Source organism: Paralichthys olivaceus, chromosome 5 (assembly GCF_024713975.1).
Source record: "Paralichthys olivaceus isolate ysfri-2021 chromosome 5, ASM2471397v2, whole genome shotgun sequence".
NCBI classification, from domain to species: domain Eukaryota; kingdom Metazoa; phylum Chordata; class Actinopteri; order Pleuronectiformes; family Paralichthyidae; genus Paralichthys; species Paralichthys olivaceus.
Genome location: NC_091097.1, coordinates 16000438 through 16019764, shown reverse-complemented (window position 1 = coordinate 16019764; position 19327 = coordinate 16000438). Strand labels below are relative to the sequence as shown.

Here is a 19327-nt window from a genome sequence, read left to right as displayed (position 1 = left end):
ACCACTTTTCACCTTTAATAGTATCTTTCTAAAAGTTTGCTAAATCTGTATTTTTAATGAAGTGTAGTTTTTAGCTTATCGTTTTATTTATAGCGCAAAATATAGCTTTGTTGGTTAATCCACAGAACATTCGGCATCCAAATTATTGGTTGGCTTATTCATATAGTTTGATCTTGAGCATCTGTTTGTGGGACTAAGGATTAGTAAAGGATTTTTTTACACACATACAAAGACAATTACACGTGTTTTCAAAAGTTTTAAACATATAATTAAATGGAATTAAATAACATTATTCATAACATTATTATAATTTCAAATGTAAATCAAATGTAGTCATCAAAATATCCTTATGAACAGAGTAAAAAAAAAGTATTTAGTGAAATAAATGACTGGGAAAACTTTCATCAATCACCATAGCAACCAGATGCTTAGATTTTGATTGGCAGTGACAGTCCATCAATAACTCCACTGCTGCCAGGAAAACAGGATGAATCTGATTGGACAGCTTTGAAAGGAGAACTCTGATTGGCTGTTGTCTTTTTGGCTTTGCTTTAAATACTATAGTTCAAGTTTACTCCTCTTTGACCCTGACTGAGATAAGTGAGTAACCTGTACAATTCAGGCCCATAATTTATATTATTTTCACATCTTACTCTGTGAAATAAGGGTTTATTTCGACCAGACGTCAATGTGAGTGGTTTATTTTAACAGTAGGAAGATTAACTGTGGTATTGGATCAAAATCAGCTTCAAATTGAAATCTAAGCATCTGGTTGCTATGGTGATTGATAAGGAAGGTTTTCCAGTCTATTTTTATTGAAATATATTTCAGAAAATGATTTTTTATAGGTGAGTTTTATTTGGTTTATGTGGAGATGATTGTGTTTGAGGACAAGTTGACGGGGAACTTAAGCTAATGATAGGAGCATGTTAAATGAGGTGGGTAGCTTCTTTGAGGAATAGCAATAGGTTTACGCTGTGTGCGTAGTGAGTTTGCATGCAAGAGAGAGCGTGCGTCTTTCCTTGTCTAGTGGTGTGTGCACCACATGACAGTGCAGAAATGTTTAGAATGTTCAGAGTTACAATTTGGCAAGTATTTCATTATGTCACCTGTAGACAAATGTAATTTGCCTCCGAGATCCCGAAGAGAGAAGAAGCTTCTTGAGAGAACAAATCCTCGACAGCCACCAACCGACAAGAAGACTACAAACAACTGAGCAGACGAGAGAAAACTGTGCATTTAACTTTTTAAACTTGAGATCAAGTTTCTTCAGTGCTTCATCAAGAAGTAGTAAACCATGCAGCAGCAAGACCTCGTGACGTGCCTCAGAGCCGAACTCTTCCTACCCGTCGGTGAGACTAAGGCTTTTAAAGATGGAAACTCGTCTCTGAAGAAGGAGGTGGAGCAGCTCAAGGACACGCTGAAAGACAAAGATGGTCTCTTAAAAAAAGAAACCAAGAAACAGCGAGCTCGCTGCATTGCCTATATACTCTGCATGACCGAGCTTCCTGAGTGTCAGGCCAAGTGCAAGAGTCTGGAGGCAAGTCTGCACAAGGAGCAGCCTCAGCCAGAGACAAGCTGGAGCTGAGAGGTGGAGGTGGATGAGGAGAACCAGGCTCTGAAGGAGCAAGTGAATGGACGAAGCTCGAGGAGGAGGTGAGACAAAAGGACAAAAGAAACAAAGAAGAGACAAGCTTGCACCAAATTTTACCTGGCCTTCTTTGACAAGCCGGTGAGAGTGAGACGGAGAACGAGCTGGAGAGTATGGAGAGGACGTGGAGGAGAGAGGAGCAGCTGGAGACAGTGAAGACAAACGTCTGAACCAGCAGACAAATCACTGCAATGAATGAATGCAAGTCAATGCAAGTTCCTAATAATGTGTTTATTTGATCCCTGACAGTTGCTCCTCCTCTTACATCCGTCTCTTACATGAAATTCCTGCTGACTTTAATCTTTAGTTTGTAAGACATGCACGTGTGTGAGTCAGAGCAGCTGTATCAGTTGTGTGTCAACAGATGAAAGTGTCATCTATTTCCAGCTGTGAGTCACAGATTCCATCTAAATCAAGGGACTGACTCAGTTTGAGTGTCATCTCACTCTGTCTGCTTCCTCTCCTCAATAAAGTTTTTCTACTCTGCAGTCACACTCTGCCATCTGATCCCATTGAAAGTTACAGCCCATGCCAACTAACTCGACATTAAGGCTCCTGGCTGTGAGCTAAATATTTAGACGTCTCCCTGGCAACTAATTCATTTCTATTTCTGTCTGCCCCTCTGGCTTGTGTTCCCCCTCGCAGTCAGACTCAACAACCTAAAACTTCCAGTGTAGCAGTCTCACATCAAAAAATGATCCTTCACCAGTTACCTGCTCTTCACTAAAGTCTGAGATCACTTGTTAAGCGATAAATTAAGTATTTACAGTGGATAACGTCACTTTGAATCAGTTTGTCGACGTTCACTAATGGCTGGACTCTATTGACTGTCTGAAATGTCACTCTGGTCGAAGGAGCCTCCCACTCTGTATATATTCTCCACTCAGGCTGCAGAGGGGCAAGGCCCTGCCTGCCTGCAGCACTGTCATTTCTTCCCAGCCGAGCTCCTGGACCACATCTGCAAAAATGATGAAAGTAAGTATCATTTACACAGATCTACAGAACGGTGCTCTTGCATGTCTTCTACTCTCTGTGTTTTACGACTCAGCTGGTCAAGCACTGTCAGGGTATATTTTCAAAGTGTACAAACAGGATGACTGGCATTTGTCAGCTCGGCCTATGCCCTGCTGATGTAGCCGGACCAGCTGGACTGTGCTTTAACAGAAGCGTCTCATTGTGTCTTAACTTTTAGTGAGATTTTCTGGCCTTGCGGATTTGGTTTCATTGCCTTTTATGGTCAAAATATTCACTGCACACTGGTCACCTTTCAACCGAGATATCAACTACTGCAAATGCATGAGAAAGTCAGCAGCCTGTGTTGTGATATACTTCCTCTGATAACTAGATCACACTGAAAAAAGAAATGTAAAATCTGTATTGCACTTGCATGGAAATGTCTCTTTGGCTACAGAGCAGAGCATGTGGTGTTAAAGAAGGCTCATGAAAAAGAAAGTTCATCATTCAGGCATACATCATACATATGTCAGAGTCATGCCTTCTCTCAGTCTCAGTATCCAGAGCAATGCATTGTGGTTTCCTCTTGAATTACAACAAAGGCTTTGTATCATTCCGGCTTCTTGCTTGACTACAGATCATGTGTTTGGAAAAGGCAGCGGGGAGCGAGGGTCAGGAGGCTTAAATCACATTAAAGCGTTAAATAGAATAAAGTCATCATTCAGTGGGTAAAATAGATGCAGTGATTTTCAAATGTACCCCCTGGAGTCAAAGAAATCAGGAGTGGCAAATAGTGGAGGTTGTTTTTCATGACACAGGCCACTGTCAGCAAATGCCTCTTAATTAAAACAATCCCTGTTTGTGTATGAACTTGGAGTGTTTCTTGTTACTTGGTAGCAGGTTTTTCTGTCTTTCACAATATGCAGTTGCCCTTAGACAGCAGAATCAGGGAGAAACGCAGAGTGGCAGCTGACTTCAGCCTGCAGCCCAGCCCCCCACAGCACATACTGTAGCTCCCACCCCGGTGCCATGTGTCATACATACACTTTACAGTTGGACTCGAGCATGGAAAGAATGTCGAGCCCATGTCATCCAATCCTCCTCCCCTTCAATTCATTTTCTATGGTTTTACTCCACATTTAGCTTCTAGATTTCTGCCAGAACCAACAAACCAACACTATTTCTGGGTAAAGGCTTTTTAATAAAGGACTTCAATCACAAATTTTCACTGGGGAGCAATGTGATTTCATCTCTGTGAACTCCTTGAACTTTATCAACTGAATTAATTCCTTTCAAAGTCTCATCTCCTGTTCACTGTATCTAACATTAACAACAGCTGCAGTGCATAAAACTCGCATTCAAATTCTGGCTCCTTTTCCCTGAAGGGATATGAGAACGATCGACCTCTGATGATATACTGTCAAGTAAAAAAAAAACATTTCACAAAAGTATTAAGGTTTTCAAATCGCTTCCACGACCAGTAGATTGTTCTGCTCATGTTTCCGATTCTTTGTCATATTTCCGTCAACCCTACCACAGATATTTAACATTATTGTGAAAACTTGTGAATCCTCAAATGGTTGCTGTTTTTGTACATGGTGACAGATCACTGTTCCCCATTTGACAAACTGTTAAACAGTGGCGATTTGTGTTTCACAACCAAATAACAAATTGCTCAATAATAATTTCCTAACCACAACACAGCTCAGTATTCTCCTGCCACATGTACAATAGTAACTGAGGATTCCTGCTGCTTTCAGCCTTTTTTCCCAACTGAATCTCTGCCAAGATATGGCGTAGTGGAAAAGAGGCAACGGAAAGAGGTGGAATCTGTGAGCAACCCATCAGTATAATTGAAAACATGTGTTTCTACAGATGGAGTGAGGATTGGAGAATTGGCCGAGGCTCCTGCTGCTGCTAGTGTTTTTGTTATCTGCATGTAGTTGCAATAATAATTGGCTCTGGTAAAACCCAGTCTTTTTACCTCACAATGTCGCTACTGTGTCAGTAACATGTGCTTCTTTGTCTGCGCAGAACATGATGATAAAGAACATGTCCTTCAAGGTCGGACAGACCATGACCATTATTGGAGTACCCAAACCTGATGCAACAAAGTGAGTGCTCATGTGAAACAGTATCTTAAGTTGATAACTTGATAACTGTATTCCGCCAACAAAGCTGCTGACTGCTGTTTACCCATTTGAAACACACGAGGAGCATAATGAAATGTGGTGAATGCTTTTTCTCTTGTGCGTCCTGCAGTTTTGCATTGAATATTGGCCCCACTGACCAGGACATCGTGATGCACATCAACCCTCGTTTTAACGCCCATGGAGATGAGAATGCAGTGGTGTGCAACTCTTACATTGGAGGACAGTGGTGTGAGGAGCTCCGTGAGGGAGGCTTTCCTTTCCAGCTAGGAGAGGAGTTCAAGGTGAGCAGAGTAGTGTGTGTCTGTCTGTCTGTGTGTGTCTGTGTGTTATGTATCCTGACAATCCTTTGCAGCTCATCCTGAGCCTGAATTCTGCATGTACATATATTCTAGTCCTGCATGTGTTCCTGTCATATGCGATCTCTCCCATGCCTGGCAACTTTAGTAATTATTGTTGGAAATTTAAAAAAAATCCAAAACCGAAATACTTCATCCAGGTGTGGATTAGAAGTTTGTATTTTAACGTCTTTCTCTCTGTATTGTTCCTCTTTTTCTCTCCGTCTCCCACCTTACCCTCTAGATCGTCATTGAATTCACCCCTCAGGAGTTCCTGGTGACTTTATCAGATGGCTCAATCATCCACTTCCCCAACCGCATCGGGGCGGAGAAGTACTCCTTCATGAGCTTTGAGGGGGAAGCTCGCATCAGAAGCTTTGAGATCAAGTAATCCTGCACAGTTGGTTGGGGGATGAGGAGTTGATAAGAAATACGCAGATATGACATTCAAAATGACTCGATGTCACTTTGCAAACCAGACATAAAGTAGTTCCAGGCCTATGTTATCTGACTGTCATTTACTTTGCAGAGTTAAGCTGAAATTTGACCATGTTCCTCTTGAAGGTGCCTTGAAATGTTGCAATTTTGGTTGTTTTTTTAATTTTCCCTCCCAAACATTCCAGATTTGTAACAACATGTATTAAAGCATGGCTTTAAAAAGAGAAAAAAAAACTGACTTTGGTTTTTCCTTAAATAACCATGTTCACATTTTCTGCAGTATGAAGGTATTCAGATGAGATTTCTTCAAACAGATGTGTGTAGTTTTTACCCTCTCATTATCACCCAGGAGCCATGTTAGGCTTTGTTTGCTGGGTGGTTTGTCACAAGTATCTGAATCAGATCTGAATCATTCATGGATCTTGATGAAAATAATAAGGCATCTTTATGGGACTGACGTTTTTGAATGTGAAATTTTTTTTTGCAGATCCAAATAGAAATCCAGTTTTATCTCATTTAAATGTGGTTTCATAAGGGGACTGTTATTATATTAAATTATCATCTTTCTGTCACAGTACCTCACTCACTACATCAGTATTTACATGTATATTCTGTGTCCTCTCGCTCAGTTACATAATCATGATGTCTGTGAAAAAGCCCCTTCCTCACTCAGTAGTAATAATATAATAATAGTATTTGCAACCGATTCGTGACATTGGTCCAGTGTATAAACAAGAACGCTATACTAAAACATTCTACAGGCTATGAACTGGCATGTGACAATAACTCATAACCCCAGACAAACTAAAATGTTGGAAACTTTTCTTATCGATTCTGCTCCATGTTGAAATGATGACTACATCACATGATTTCTGCTGAATCATCAAACTTCAAATCCCAAATGAATATACTGGATTCAGTTCTGATGAGTGGGGGGGCCACTGAAACACACTGAACACATCTTCACGTTCATGAAACCTTTATTGTGACGTGACTGTTCATGCTGGAAGTTTCCTTCAGAATATGGTCAATTGTGGCTATAAATGGATGCACATGCTCAGCAATACCACCCACAGACCCAAGAATATAGATAACTAGCTGTGTTAGCCACCAGATGTCGCCATTGCTATATTAATGCAATTTGGAAGAAGCTTGTGGGGAAAATGTTTCTGGTCACACATTGGCTACTGTCGCTTTTGACTTCAGCAAATGATCGTCACTGTGAAGTTTCACTGTGAAGTTCCTCTGTGAAGTTTCACTGTGAATTCTCATGATTCAATGCAAACTTGAATTGAGCTGAAGGTGATTCAACCTGAGACTTTGAAGAAGATACTGAAGTGATGTCTTACACAGAAACCCTTTATACAACCTGACAGCTCTATTCACCTCTTACTGTCCACCACAGTGTGTTGGGCTCGTGCATGGCACAGACAGGAAAATCAAAATCAAGGACGAGATGTAAATCTCTGCAGTGGTTCCAGCCAGGCACAATTTGTGTGTGTGTCTGTGTTTGAGGGGCTTGTGTGTTTTTATAATCTAATCTGATGTAACAGAGGGCAATGTGTATAAGGAGAAATGGAGAGAGAAGAGGAATGGAGGATGTGAGGAATGTCTGTGAGTGAACAGGTTCTAGTGAAAACAAAGGCTGTGCGACGTTATCAGGCTGTCGTGGGTTCTCTAAGACACACACAGGTGTGTAATTTGGGGGGGGAGGGGGCTCTCTGAAGGAGCAGGAGCAGATTTGGTTTAGTCTTGATGAGCACAGTCGAATTCCTCCTTTTCTTTTTGCCATCCTCATAATATCTGCCACCTTTTTCCACTCTCCCCCCTCTCCCCCCTCATTTTCTCAGTATTTCTCTGTGCTCTTCTTCACCTCTGTGAACGACATCCTTCCCATTTCGAGCCCCCCATCCTTTCCCCTATCCCTCGTCCCACAGTCTTCACTTGGAATAGCTAATTTTAACATTTCCCCTCTTCATTATTTTGCGGCAGACAAGATCAATAACCAGGGCTTTGCTGTTAGTGTGCTCTGACTCTAGCCTGGATCCAGACCGACCTGCCCCTGACTCTTTCTGTCCCCTCTACACATGCTGATGGTGAAACTCATAAGGTAAAGTAAAGTGTGTGAACCCAAGTGAGAAGACGACCACATCTGTATAACCTGTCTCATACAGATGTTGGGTGTGTTGTTCAGCCACACTGATCCATTATCTGCTTTCCTTACAAAACACTGCAATGCTCGTGTGAAGGACAACCCTCCAGCCATTCCACACACATCCAATCAATCACACGAAGGCTTTGATCAACACAGTCAAATAACCTTGCTCATTGTAGGCCCTGGAGGAACACACACATGTGCATGCAAACACACACACGCTCTTGTTTATGTAAATGCATGTTTTCAGCAGGCAGACAGCGGGCATATGCTGTGTTGTCACTTCTTCAAACCACCTCATGTAATGAGTATTGCAGATGTCTCACATCCGTGTGTTTTCTTCACCTGTGCCTTGTCACTCATGCAGTGTGTGTGCGATTAAATGCGCTAAAACGTGGAATGGGATGATTCACCTCAGCTTACATAAAACCTTTGTCTATATTTAGCGCCAGCATGACTCCAGATTTCTGCACCGTAGCTATCAGCCACACACTGAGAATGTGCGTGGGCCCGCCCCGCTGACTGCGGTCCTGGATTCACATTCTGCATGGATGCTTCACCTCAGACTTGGTTTTATCTCATATGCACAACTCAAAAGACCTGCTGGGTTACAGCGTCATGCTTGTGTCACCTCGGGAGCTTAGATATAGATCATGGTTTATTTAGAAGCCTTGACATAAAAACAAAGACACCAAACATAACAGTTGAGCGGGAGAAAGACAGAAACCCACGAGGATTCGCAGGAGTTGTCCCCAAAGAGCGCTGAGAATCAACCGAAAACCCAACACACACAAAACGAACAAACAAAAACGAACACAACAGGAGTTGAGTCTGGATCAGATGCAACTGAGGATGAGTTATGCAAAACACTGCAGTTTGTAGGCTGCAGCTTTATAAACAGGGGTCGTGGCCCAGAGCTGGGGTAAACTGATTGACCTTAATGTCTTGTGACAGGGAGACGTATGAGTGTGAAATAATCATGATCAGTGTAAATGAAGGAATAAACTAACTACAGGGTCAACACATGGAGAGAAACTCACTGATAAGTTCCGAATTCACTTGAGCCCAGTGTGTATGTGTTTGTCCCACACAGACATGAGAAGAACATTCAAACTCCCTGGTTTCCAACCAGTGGCACCACTAACCACTGCGCTACCGTGCCACCCAGTTCAGAATATTTTCTGTTAATTAATAACAGAGTAAGATAAAGATTTGTATAACAGCCTGGAACCTGAGCTGAACGCTGACACAGCTTGGATCTCAAAGGAGAACCACATACAAACACACATCTATAAATCAGACTGAGAGGGATTGGTTGTATAATCTTCTGCATCTGGTCACATGGAAGCACTTCACAGGTTTACTTTTGTCATTGTCATGTCAGTGCCTCTGTTTGTCTTGGTGTGTAAGTCATTACTGTTCCATGTACCAGTCGATCTGCAGAGGTGGAAACCCAGGGGGAAATTGCAGGTAAACCGCAGAATAGCACTGACAGCTTGGAGAGTAGGCTGTCATTGATCTGCCCTACAGTGACTCTTTGTGTGCGTGTGCATGTGCAGACACGTGTGTGCACAGCAGCACAGGTGACCTTTCACATGGAGTAACCCTTTCAAACATCAAGTATCAGTCTGCGCTGCATACGTCATATTTGAAAGTTATGAAACCTGCTGCTGCTGCAGCCTGTTACACAGAGATTCAAGCACAGAAATGAATTTACAATTGCTGCCATGTCTGCAAGTGATAAAAATAACTGCACTGCATATTGTATGTGTGTCTGGGTGCGTTTGTTTTAATGTGTGTGTGACAAAGAGTGAGACAGACTTTGCAGGCAAATGCAGTATTAAACACCTGTGTACACTCCAACCAGCTTTGTGATGCACCTCACACACATTTGGCGTCAAAGTCCCTGCACCCTGTTTGCTTGAGTTGTCCCCTGGGCAGGAGTGAGGCTCATCACCATAGAATACTAAGACACACACACACACACACGTGGACTGACGGGCTGGTAGTTTTTGTTTTCAGTGAGTTAAAGATGCTGCAGTTTGTAACGTGTGATGTTGTACTGACTGAGTTCAGCCAAATGAACCACTGTAAATCGAGTTATAGCCTTCCATACTTTCATGCTCGTCCCTGCATTTCCTCTCCTGATGATAAACCTTTCCTTTTCATGTCACTTTGAATTATCTCTACACTTATTTTACAAGGTCATTTTGGATAAATGTGTTTCCCCAACACTTAAGTTTTAAGTTTAATTTGGCAACGATGTCCCAGAATACAAATAGTGGCTGCATGAGTCAGACCTGCCGTGCTATGCATTGATCTGCGTTTATGTGCGATCTAGTGGGAACATAAATTTACCTCTTGCAAGTACATAATGAGTCACACTCACAATTTAAAAGCCATGTCCACCTTTAAACAGAATTTGCATTTAATATCCCTATAAACCGAGATAGCGCCATCATGGTATTATAATATTTTAAATCTTCTAGATACCGGTGGAATAAACGGATCTATCACAGCAGCCATCAGGCAGCTATAAATGTTGAACAGGAAGTAAAATTTACTGAGTCCTTGTTTTATGCCAGTTCTCATTGCTCCAAATATTGCACACATTTTGTTGTACTTCAAATGAAACCTCTGACGCTGAGTTTTGTGATTGATATTTTGTAAGAAGAATATTCCACTAAGGTTCCTGTCATTCCACCATCTCAAGAATAAAAGAAGATGACACAACCAGCAGCACATTGTTCTAAATGACAAACCTTCACTGACGGAGCTGACGAGAAACGAGTTACATTGGATTGTGGGTGTTTAATAAGCTGTGGTCTTAGTACAGACTGAGTCTGTATAAAAAGATGGACGGCATGGAGGTGAAACAAAAGCCTTTGAAGCCAAAGCTTCTAAATCGTCACCATAACTCCTGCCTCCTTCATGTTAGTGGATGGGACATGGAATCTACTAAAAACTTAAAGAAGAGATGGTTGCTGTCATTTCAGGTATCTCTTATCCCACTGGTTTAGGTTGAAATGTTCAAACTTCATGACTGACAGCTGAAACTGACTTGCGGTTGGTCGAGCGTGTGTATCAGCAGGACCTCACCCCCTGATCGCTACTGTGCAGACGCTGGCTCCAAATGCGCAAGATGGCAGCGTTCGATTCCAGGATGTTTTAGCTTCATTTCTGAACAGTGGGAGGAAGTGGTGACGTATCGTCCATCTTTTTATCAGTCTACTGTGTGTTTACTGTTGACCATGATCACAGGGAATGAATTTCAAATGTAAAGCTCTTCCACATCTGTTTAGTCCGACAGTGGTGTACTCTTTAGTCCGACAGTGTAGCCGCTTGTTCAGGTTCTTATGTTGATATGTTAATTCCATCTTGCTACACTGAGCTCTGTGACGTCTCCCATGTTCTTGTGAAATCTACTGTGACAAGGTCTTTCAACTTTTCCTTCAAACGTATAGGAAATAGAAACTTTTACTCTCACTTATTTATCCAAAAAACAGAATCTGAATGACGATGATTCTTCATATGTGATCGTCCGTGCACTTTGACATTTGTGGTCACTGACCCTGTATTTGTTCAAGACCCGTCTTTGTGTTTTACTTCTGACTGAATGGACATTGGGTCCGTGCAGGTAGCAGTGAAATGTGTTGTATTTTTGTGTGTAGTAGTAAATGTGTCTTTGCTCGTTTCAGACGAGAGCGTCGGTGCGTGGAAAGAAAGCAACATTCAGACTTTCTATGTCACTGGGCACCGTCTGTGATGTCATCGGGCACCGCATCAGAGTTGACACTGCACTTCTCAGGGTTTTCAGACTCCAATGACTGGATGAGAGGTTGTTGAGAAAAATGGAGGACGGAGAGACACAGATACACAAAATTCTATAATTATTGGTAGGATGATAAACCCATTTTTCATATTTTCTTTTCTCTGTCATCTGTGCCTTACCCAATTACCTCTATCACCATAGCCCCTTCACACCCTCTCCGAACTCATCTCTTCAGTTATCCACTCTGACCGTTGCCCCCCCCCCCCCCCCTCCATATCATGGCATCTCTTCCGAAGTCTTTTTTTTTTCTTCAGTTTACTTACACTTGCCTCCTCAGGCAGGGTGAGTCAGGTGTGACCACAACTCTGGTTCCAAGAACTCCCAGGGTTAAATATCACACACACACACACACACACACACTCACAAACACACACACACACACACACACACACACACACACACACACACACACACACTAATCTCTTTGCCGTACATTCCCTGGCTATATAGGTTTTTCTATCTCTCCTACTCTTGCTTGCACATCTCCTGTGCTGCGGTCACCTTCCAATCTCTCTCTGTAGTGTGTGTGTGTGTGTGTGTGTGTGTGTGTGTGTGTGAGAGGCATTTTCAGGTCTCAGCTTTGTTCAAATGACATGCACGCTGCTGTCACTTTGAATCAGTGCTTTCTGTTCCACAATCAGTGTATGTATAATCTCAGGACATTAGAAAACACACATGCACCTGTTTTTTACTGCTCTCGTGTTCACAGTATTACTTGGAAAAATACAGGATAAAACATAATAGCATAGAATAAGTGTGTGTCTGTGAGTATGTGGGTAGCTATGAATCTTTCAGTGTGTCCTTCAACAAGTGTAGTGTTACCTCTAAGATATAAAGCAATCAAATATATTGTACTTCAAGGCAAACATCTTGTATCGTCACACAGAAAATATCAGTGTGACATTGTTGAACAGGTGGATGCTGTTACAGCTCTCTCCTTACCTTCTTTTTACCCACACACACATACATACATTTTCTCACCTTCACCTTCAAACCACAGTGGCCTCCGCTTGGCTGTACTTGTTACTTTTCTAGCATGTCTGCCTGAATGTTTGGATCGATAAAAGCCGGCTGCGTAATAGAATTAGGCTCTAATGGAAAGTACAAACTAGCTTTCTATTTACTAAATCCCTCCAGGGGGTTCTGGGTAGGTAAAGAGCAGACTGTGAAATAAGACTGTACGTGCACGGGTTTCCTGTGTGTGTGTGTGTGTGTGTGTGTGTGTGTGTGTGTGTGTGTGTGTGTGTGTGTGTGTGTGTGTGTGTGTGTGTCTGTGTTTCTGTGTGTGTGTGTGTGTGTGTGTGTGTGTGTGTGTCTGTGTGTGTAAGGGGAAGGGAGATACTGTAAACAGACTTGAAATCGAGTCAAATTGGTTTAGCTGCTGCTAAACCTCAAATGCTGTCTAACAACAGGTAAATGGACTTTTCCACAGGTGATGAGTGTGACAACAGGAGGTCATACACGTGTTGATTTTCAGGAAGCAAACATCTTAATCGTGTTCAAAGAATGTTTTGGTTTTATAATATCACCTATCTAAATAAAGATGTTGGAGTTTCCCTCATAAAAGGCCAAGTAATTACAGCATTAAGCAAAATATATGCAAAAGCTGCTTTAATTTAATATTACAATAAAATATTACAATGCACATAAAACACAATGTTTTAACACACATTTTCATGAACCTGCTGGAACATGCTCAAACAACACGGGAGATTACGAGGTTTGATTCACAGCAACTGAAACCTGGCAGGAAACAATTCAAATGGCGCATTTAGAAATATTGTTTAATTTGTATTATTTCTGTTTGAAACAAATCAGTCGCTGCCAAAGCACAAAGCTAACAGCACACAGCAAAACAAACAGTCCACCAGTCCACTGGGCAAAAAGAAACAAAAACACTGTTGGGGTTTGATAGAAGCAGAGTTGTTGTGGAAATTGCTTTTGTTGTAGCAGTGTTCAGATGTGAGAACTCCGGTCTGTTAAATGTGAAGATTTCAAAAAAATGGATTTATTTTCTTTGAGTTTTATTTCTTTGTCATTTTCCTGTTCCATCTTCCTCAGCTCACTTCTGATCTTCAACCCCACTCTCTCCCTGTCTCTCTCTCTTTCTCTATCTATCTATCTCTCTCTCTCACTCTCAGAATGCCCAGAAACATGACGGATGTGAGACTCACCCACAGGCGCAGACGTTCAGGGGCTTATTCACTCAAAGGTGAACACATGTCCAGTCAAGTGGGACTTTGAATGTTTCATAAGAACACAGGGGGGCACAGTTCAGGATTCAGTTGGGTAGGTATAAGTCTGTGCGTGTGTGTCCATCTATGCCTGTGTGTATATGTGTTTGTGTGTGTCTGTGTGTATATGTGTTTGTGTGTGTCTGTGTGTTTGTGTATCTGTGTGTATATGTGTTTGTGTGTTTAAATGAAAGAACCAACAACTGGATAATCCAAAGTGCTTAACTGTGGATCATCAGAGTTGCACCAACATTGTGTTAAATTCTTAAAATGAATTCCTCTGGTATTGTTTCCCTGCCTGTGTGAGCACGTGCATATACATATGTAACACACACACACCAACAAGCTACTTGAACGTCTGCACACGTGTGCATTTAAGTGCGTGTGTGTGTGTGTGTGTGTGTGTGTCTTCAGCCTCTGGCACTAATCACTTTCCCTCCAAATCCCTCCATGCTCCAGGACTTCCCCTTATCTATACCCAGACTTTCACGTATAGACACAACTCACAAACACACACACACACTCACTCACATTGGAATGCAGCCTATCTCTTCCCAGCAGCCCTGAAGGCTCTGTACATGTGGCATCTCGGTGGAAACCAGCCTCTATCACTCTGGTCATCCGAGCTCACACACCTGATTGAAACAAAGTTCCACATGACTTTTCAGGCATGTTTCCTTTCTCCTACCAGACAACTCTAATATAAGAGTCAAATACAAATGTAATAATAGCACAACACACACCACCTGAACTCCATCAGCACTGGAGGCTGAAGTCTGAGACGTAAGATTTGTAGACAATCGGTAGCTCTGTACATGTTGACTGCTGAAGGGCTGTTATCTTAATTATGATAAGAACACAACAGTGGTGGAGGACGTATTCAAACATTTCACTTAAGCAAAAGTACAAACAAATAGACAAATATATGCTCAAATTAAAGTAAAAGTATAAAATTAACTTTTCTAATTGATTAAATGTTCTTACTTTTAAATATACTTCAAAGTACTTGTTGAGTGTAACCTGTTCCCTGTAATGCAACGGTCCACTAAACTATTATTATGAGACTCATCGGTGGCAATTGCTTAAAAAAGTATATGAAAAAAACTTTAACCATGTAACACAGTGCTCCTGGACAGAGACACAAAAAATGTACTTAAGTACATAAATGAAGAAAATGTACTTTGTTACATTCCACCACTGACACATAATGCTCTTTTTTTCAGGGGACTCAACACAAAGACAGGTCTACACTATCTCTCAGTGAATGAGAGCAGTGGGAATTTTGGTCTGGGTGAGTTAATGCTTTCATTTTGCATCAGTCTCCTGCACAACTGGGGATGCCATATTTGTAATATGTTGGAATCCAGCTGTTGATGTAATATTAATATCACTTAATATGAGCTATTAATCTAAATGCAATAATATTATTGTCCTGACGATGTCATTGCATTGCTGCGTGATAAGACTTGATGTGTTGTGACACGAGGTGACATGATGATGTGATGCAGTGCAACATGATGCTATAACACGTTGCCAGATATTCCCACACTGTTTGGCAGCTAATGCAATCTAATGAGTGTTGTTACACTGTCATGCTCTCATCAGAAAAAGCTCCCGAAATTCTGGACGGAATCATCCTGAGTCAGTGACACCTGTGCTGTTCACAATATCCAAACTAGATTAAAAAAAGATGTTTGGTATTTTATTCTTCATCATTAAAACACACAGGGTTCCCAGTGTTGTTTCTTTGTTCTTCTTGCTAATTGCCTGACCTGAGCATTGTGTTTCCTCATAAGTGCCAGCCGCACAGTCAGCAAATACACCCCCCCCCTTTAGTTCCAAATGTGCTCCCTAAACCTCAATTATTCACAACTTATGAATAACGCACTTTACCTCAAGCTGGCAAGTGGGGGTATTTTTGCACATGGAACCTTGAATTAGTCATAACCTCACAATGGCAGAACATACAATTTTCATGCCTCCAGCCTTTTTTTTCTTTTGTGAGGTGTAAAAGTGCCATAATAAGTATTTTTGCTGTCAATACATGTAGAAAGTGTCTAAAACTTGCATGCACCGGCGTAGACGCGTGAAGCTCTCCAGCTCTCAGTGTGACTGACCTGGCATGTGAAGGAATTGTAGTCATGTTTAATTGATCTAAAATCTCTGCAGCCTCATTCTTTATGTTTTGTGGATCAGCGTTATTTCTAATGACCCGACAACAAACAATAAGAGATGTTTGTCTGCACTCATGTGGTTGTCCCAGACATTCTGTATCTGGGACACAATGTGGTACGGCCTTAGATATCCAACTTTGACCTCCTCACTGATTCACCACAATTAAATAAATGACGACCATATCAATTATAAAGCATTTGATGGGTGACATGACATAGTTTTATAAAAGTATTATATCTGGACTAATTTGTGGAAAAGTTCAGAGAAATAAAAAGTGTTAAGCCTTCACAGTGCTGTAGTGAAATCTGTGCATGGAGTATCTCATAGGGTTGGTGAGACAGTGGAGAGCACCGTGACCCCTCTGGAGGAGGTTAAGGCAGATAAATGGAGGGAACGAGGCAGTAATGACCCACATTAGTGGGAGACTTTCCAAATGAGAACTTTTCAGCACGCTGGACAGCTCCGACTTAACAGGGCCTGCACGCTTGTTAGCTGTCCATGGTGCTGAAAGAATATAACCGACTAGACTTTCTATACAGCAGAAAGCGGAGTCAACTCTGGGTCTCTCTCTGTGTGTGTGTGTGTGTGTGTGTGTGTGTGTGTGTACCATGTTTTTGTACCTGGTTAAAATGTGACACACACACACACACACACTCACACACACACACACACACAGAGACCCAGAGTTGACTCCGCTTTCTGCTACAGTGTGTTATCTTAACATATGCCACGTTGTCGCCACCCACTTACCAACACGAACCGCAGTACACACACCCCTGCACACACACACACACACTCAGCCCCGCGTGGTGCTTGGATCGAAGTTGCTCGTGCGCGTGTGTGTGTGTGTGTGTGTGTGTGTGTGTGTCGCGGTCGCGTTGCGGTGGTGAGTCCGCTTGTCCGATCTCATGAAGACATGAGACACTCAGCCTGATCGTCGGCGTGTGTGTCTGGCCTATGTGCATGTCTCCCTCCCTTTGCGTGTGCGTGTAGCTTCTTGTGCTACGCAACTGTCTGGTGTGAACTGGTGGTGAGGATAAAAGCACGCCTCATCAAATATTTAATTCGCCATATATAAACCATTTTTCCCACAGATTCTCCTCCGCGCACGCGGTGTAAACACGCGCACGCAGAGTGATGCTCAATAGAGAGGGAAAGATGTACTGTCACTCTCAGATGTGGACTAAATGCGTTTTCTCCATAATCAGGAGCATGAACCCTCAATCAGTACTGTGTTACTTTTCCTTTTGGGAGTCTGTTATTGCACATATGGCCCGAACTCTCTCTCTCTCTCTCTCTCTCTCTCTCTCTCTCTCTCTCTCTCTCTCACACACACACACACACACACACACACTCGGAACTCTTCTCACTGAATCCAACCACAAGATGAGGTTTTGACGCGCCGGAGGCACATTATACTGTGCAGTGTGTTTTGGGGAATAATAAGACAAGGTCCACTTTTTTGAGTGAAGGAATCTTTTTTTCCATCCTCCATATTCCTTGGCTAAACCTTCGTGGGATATTTTGGCTGTGAGAAGAGGCTGGTTTGACAAATGCGCCTCTCCGTCGCGTAATCCACCGGGAGAAGGAGGGAGGACCGGGCGCACGATGAAGTGAAGCTCGCATTGATTTCTTTATTTTCTTATTAGTATTTTAGCCTGCAGGTGATTATCTGCCGCAGCTGGTGTTTGAAAAGAGAAAACGCCTTTTTGGATACAGGATCTGGGAATATCAAGTTGAGGTCCGGAAGATGCGAAATGTTCGTCGTGTCATTTTCTTTGGAAGTGGAAAATAGAGAAGATGGAACCTTGTTGAGAAACGATAGTTGGGACAAATATTTTCCTCCTGCATCGTAGGACGTTTATTTTGCATTGTGACCGTGGCAAGAAAAAAAAGTGGTTCCAAATTCCTCAGCGCACACAGCTTTGAATGGGAACTGAAGATGTTGATTGACATTCACAAGCTCAGAATGGTCCTGTAGGACCCCCCCCCCCCCCCCAAAAAAAAACTAAAAACTAAACTTGAGAAGCGCTGAGAAGATTTCTGCCTGGTTTTCCTCCTGCCTGTCTGTGGAAATGTGAGTCCACTGGAGAACAGACCAGTGCGCGTCACGCAGAGTCGCCAGGGCTGCGACGCACAACCCAATTTTCCACCGGGGGAACCGGGCTCTGCACCGCGGCGCAGCCAAGACGGACTCGCGTTTCCTCGCCTCTTTGCGCATCGGTTTTTTTTTCGTAAATGGCCAGCGGATACTGATTCTCCATGGTGCTCACCGGCCGGGTGTCTCAGAGAGGGCGAAACAGCGGCTGTTTGGTTCAGTAAAATCCTGGACACACCTTTTTTAATGTCAGTCAAGGTAAGTTTGGCCTTTTCGCATGTTGTCGTCCTCCTGGCTCCTGATTTTCAAGGGTTTAGAAAAAGCTGAGAGAAAGTCCGCAGATGAGGAAAATGCATTCATTACACCTGTAACCTCAATAATCCAAAAAGTGAAATTTTGATTAAAAAAAAAATCTTGTTGCAGGTAAAATTTTGTTTAAAATAAGTTGCCATGAAGATAACTCAGTGTATTTATAACCTTAAATGTTCCTTATAGATTATTCGTTTTCAGATCAATAATTTGAGCCCCCCCCCCCCCCCCCCCCCCCCCCCATTGAACATGTACAATATTCTTTCAATTCTAAATGATCAAGACTATGATTTATTTGTTCTCCTTAAAAGCACCTCCGACAATCAGCAGATCCTTTTAAATGTTTCAATGTGATGATGATGCTGGACAGTTTTTCTGATGCACAAAGTTGCGTTATGTCCTGGGGACACATTTAGAAGAATTGCACTGTACCTGCATACAGCGCAGAATCAGCTCTTTAACACTCAATGTGACAGACTCCACTGCTGTGAGATTTCTATTTGTTTCAAAGAGATTTTAACCAGTTCAGACAGTGGTTTGAACATCTGATCAGACTATGATCTCACTAGAGACCACTCCCCCCTCTCCTCTCCCTCTCCTCATCCTCTCCTCTTCCTCTTCCTCTTCCTCTTCCTCTCCTCTTCCTCTCCAGTGATATGCTTGCAAATGTTTTTTTCCAAATGTGCTGCACCCATTGTAAGTGACTCCGCATAACACTGCCATCTTAAAGTCTTCTACATGGTATAATTTGGGTTTGGATCGTGCACATATTGTCCATGTGTTGCTCCCAGCTGAAGGGGAGTACACCTCCAATCTGATGCACCTAAATGAATCTTTTCCAGTGAAATACCACAGACCTGCACAATGAGATGCACCTGTTTAAACCCTGACACTTGGAACTGAGCATCAATAGACCTGATCATTTGTCTCTGCCCTCTCCCCCTTCCCAGTCTGTTGGTGCTTTTGTAGTAGTGTCTACCTCAGGCTGCTGCT

General features: G+C 42.4%; 2 protein-coding genes across 8 annotated transcripts in view; both read left to right on the top strand.

The window, feature by feature from the left end:
* Nucleotides 1–2484: 2484 nt before the first annotated feature.
* On the top strand, nucleotides 2485–5765 carry lgals2a (lectin, galactoside-binding, soluble, 2a). The gene is made up of 4 exons (XM_020102826.2): nucleotides 2485–2626; nucleotides 4640–4719; nucleotides 4868–5039; nucleotides 5338–5765. The coding sequence occupies exons 1-4, from the start codon at nucleotides 2618–2620 to the stop codon at nucleotides 5482–5484; spliced, it is 408 nt and encodes a 135-aa protein (XP_019958385.1). The 5' UTR covers nucleotides 2485–2617; the 3' UTR covers nucleotides 5485–5765.
* Nucleotides 5766–17286: 11521 nt separating this feature from the next.
* cacna1ia (calcium voltage-gated channel subunit alpha1 Ia) overlaps nucleotides 17287–19327 on the top strand; it is a 132870-nt gene continuing 130829 nt past the window's right edge. For all 7 annotated transcript variants that reach the window (XM_069525087.1, XM_069525089.1, XM_069525088.1 and 4 more), the window contains exon 1: nucleotides 17287–18283. The gene's annotated coding sequence lies outside the window, so the exon portion shown is untranslated. The remainder of the gene's footprint in view (nucleotides 18284–19327) is intronic.

Coding starts and splice junctions, on each gene's coding strand:
- lgals2a (XM_020102826.2), top strand. Junction 4,720..4,867: donor CCCAAACCTGATGCAACAAA/GTGAGTGCTCAT, acceptor TGCGTCCTGCAG/TTTTGCATTGAATATTGGCC. Junction 5,040..5,337: donor AGCTAGGAGAGGAGTTCAAG/GTGAGCAGAGTA, acceptor CTTACCCTCTAG/ATCGTCATTGAATTCACCCC.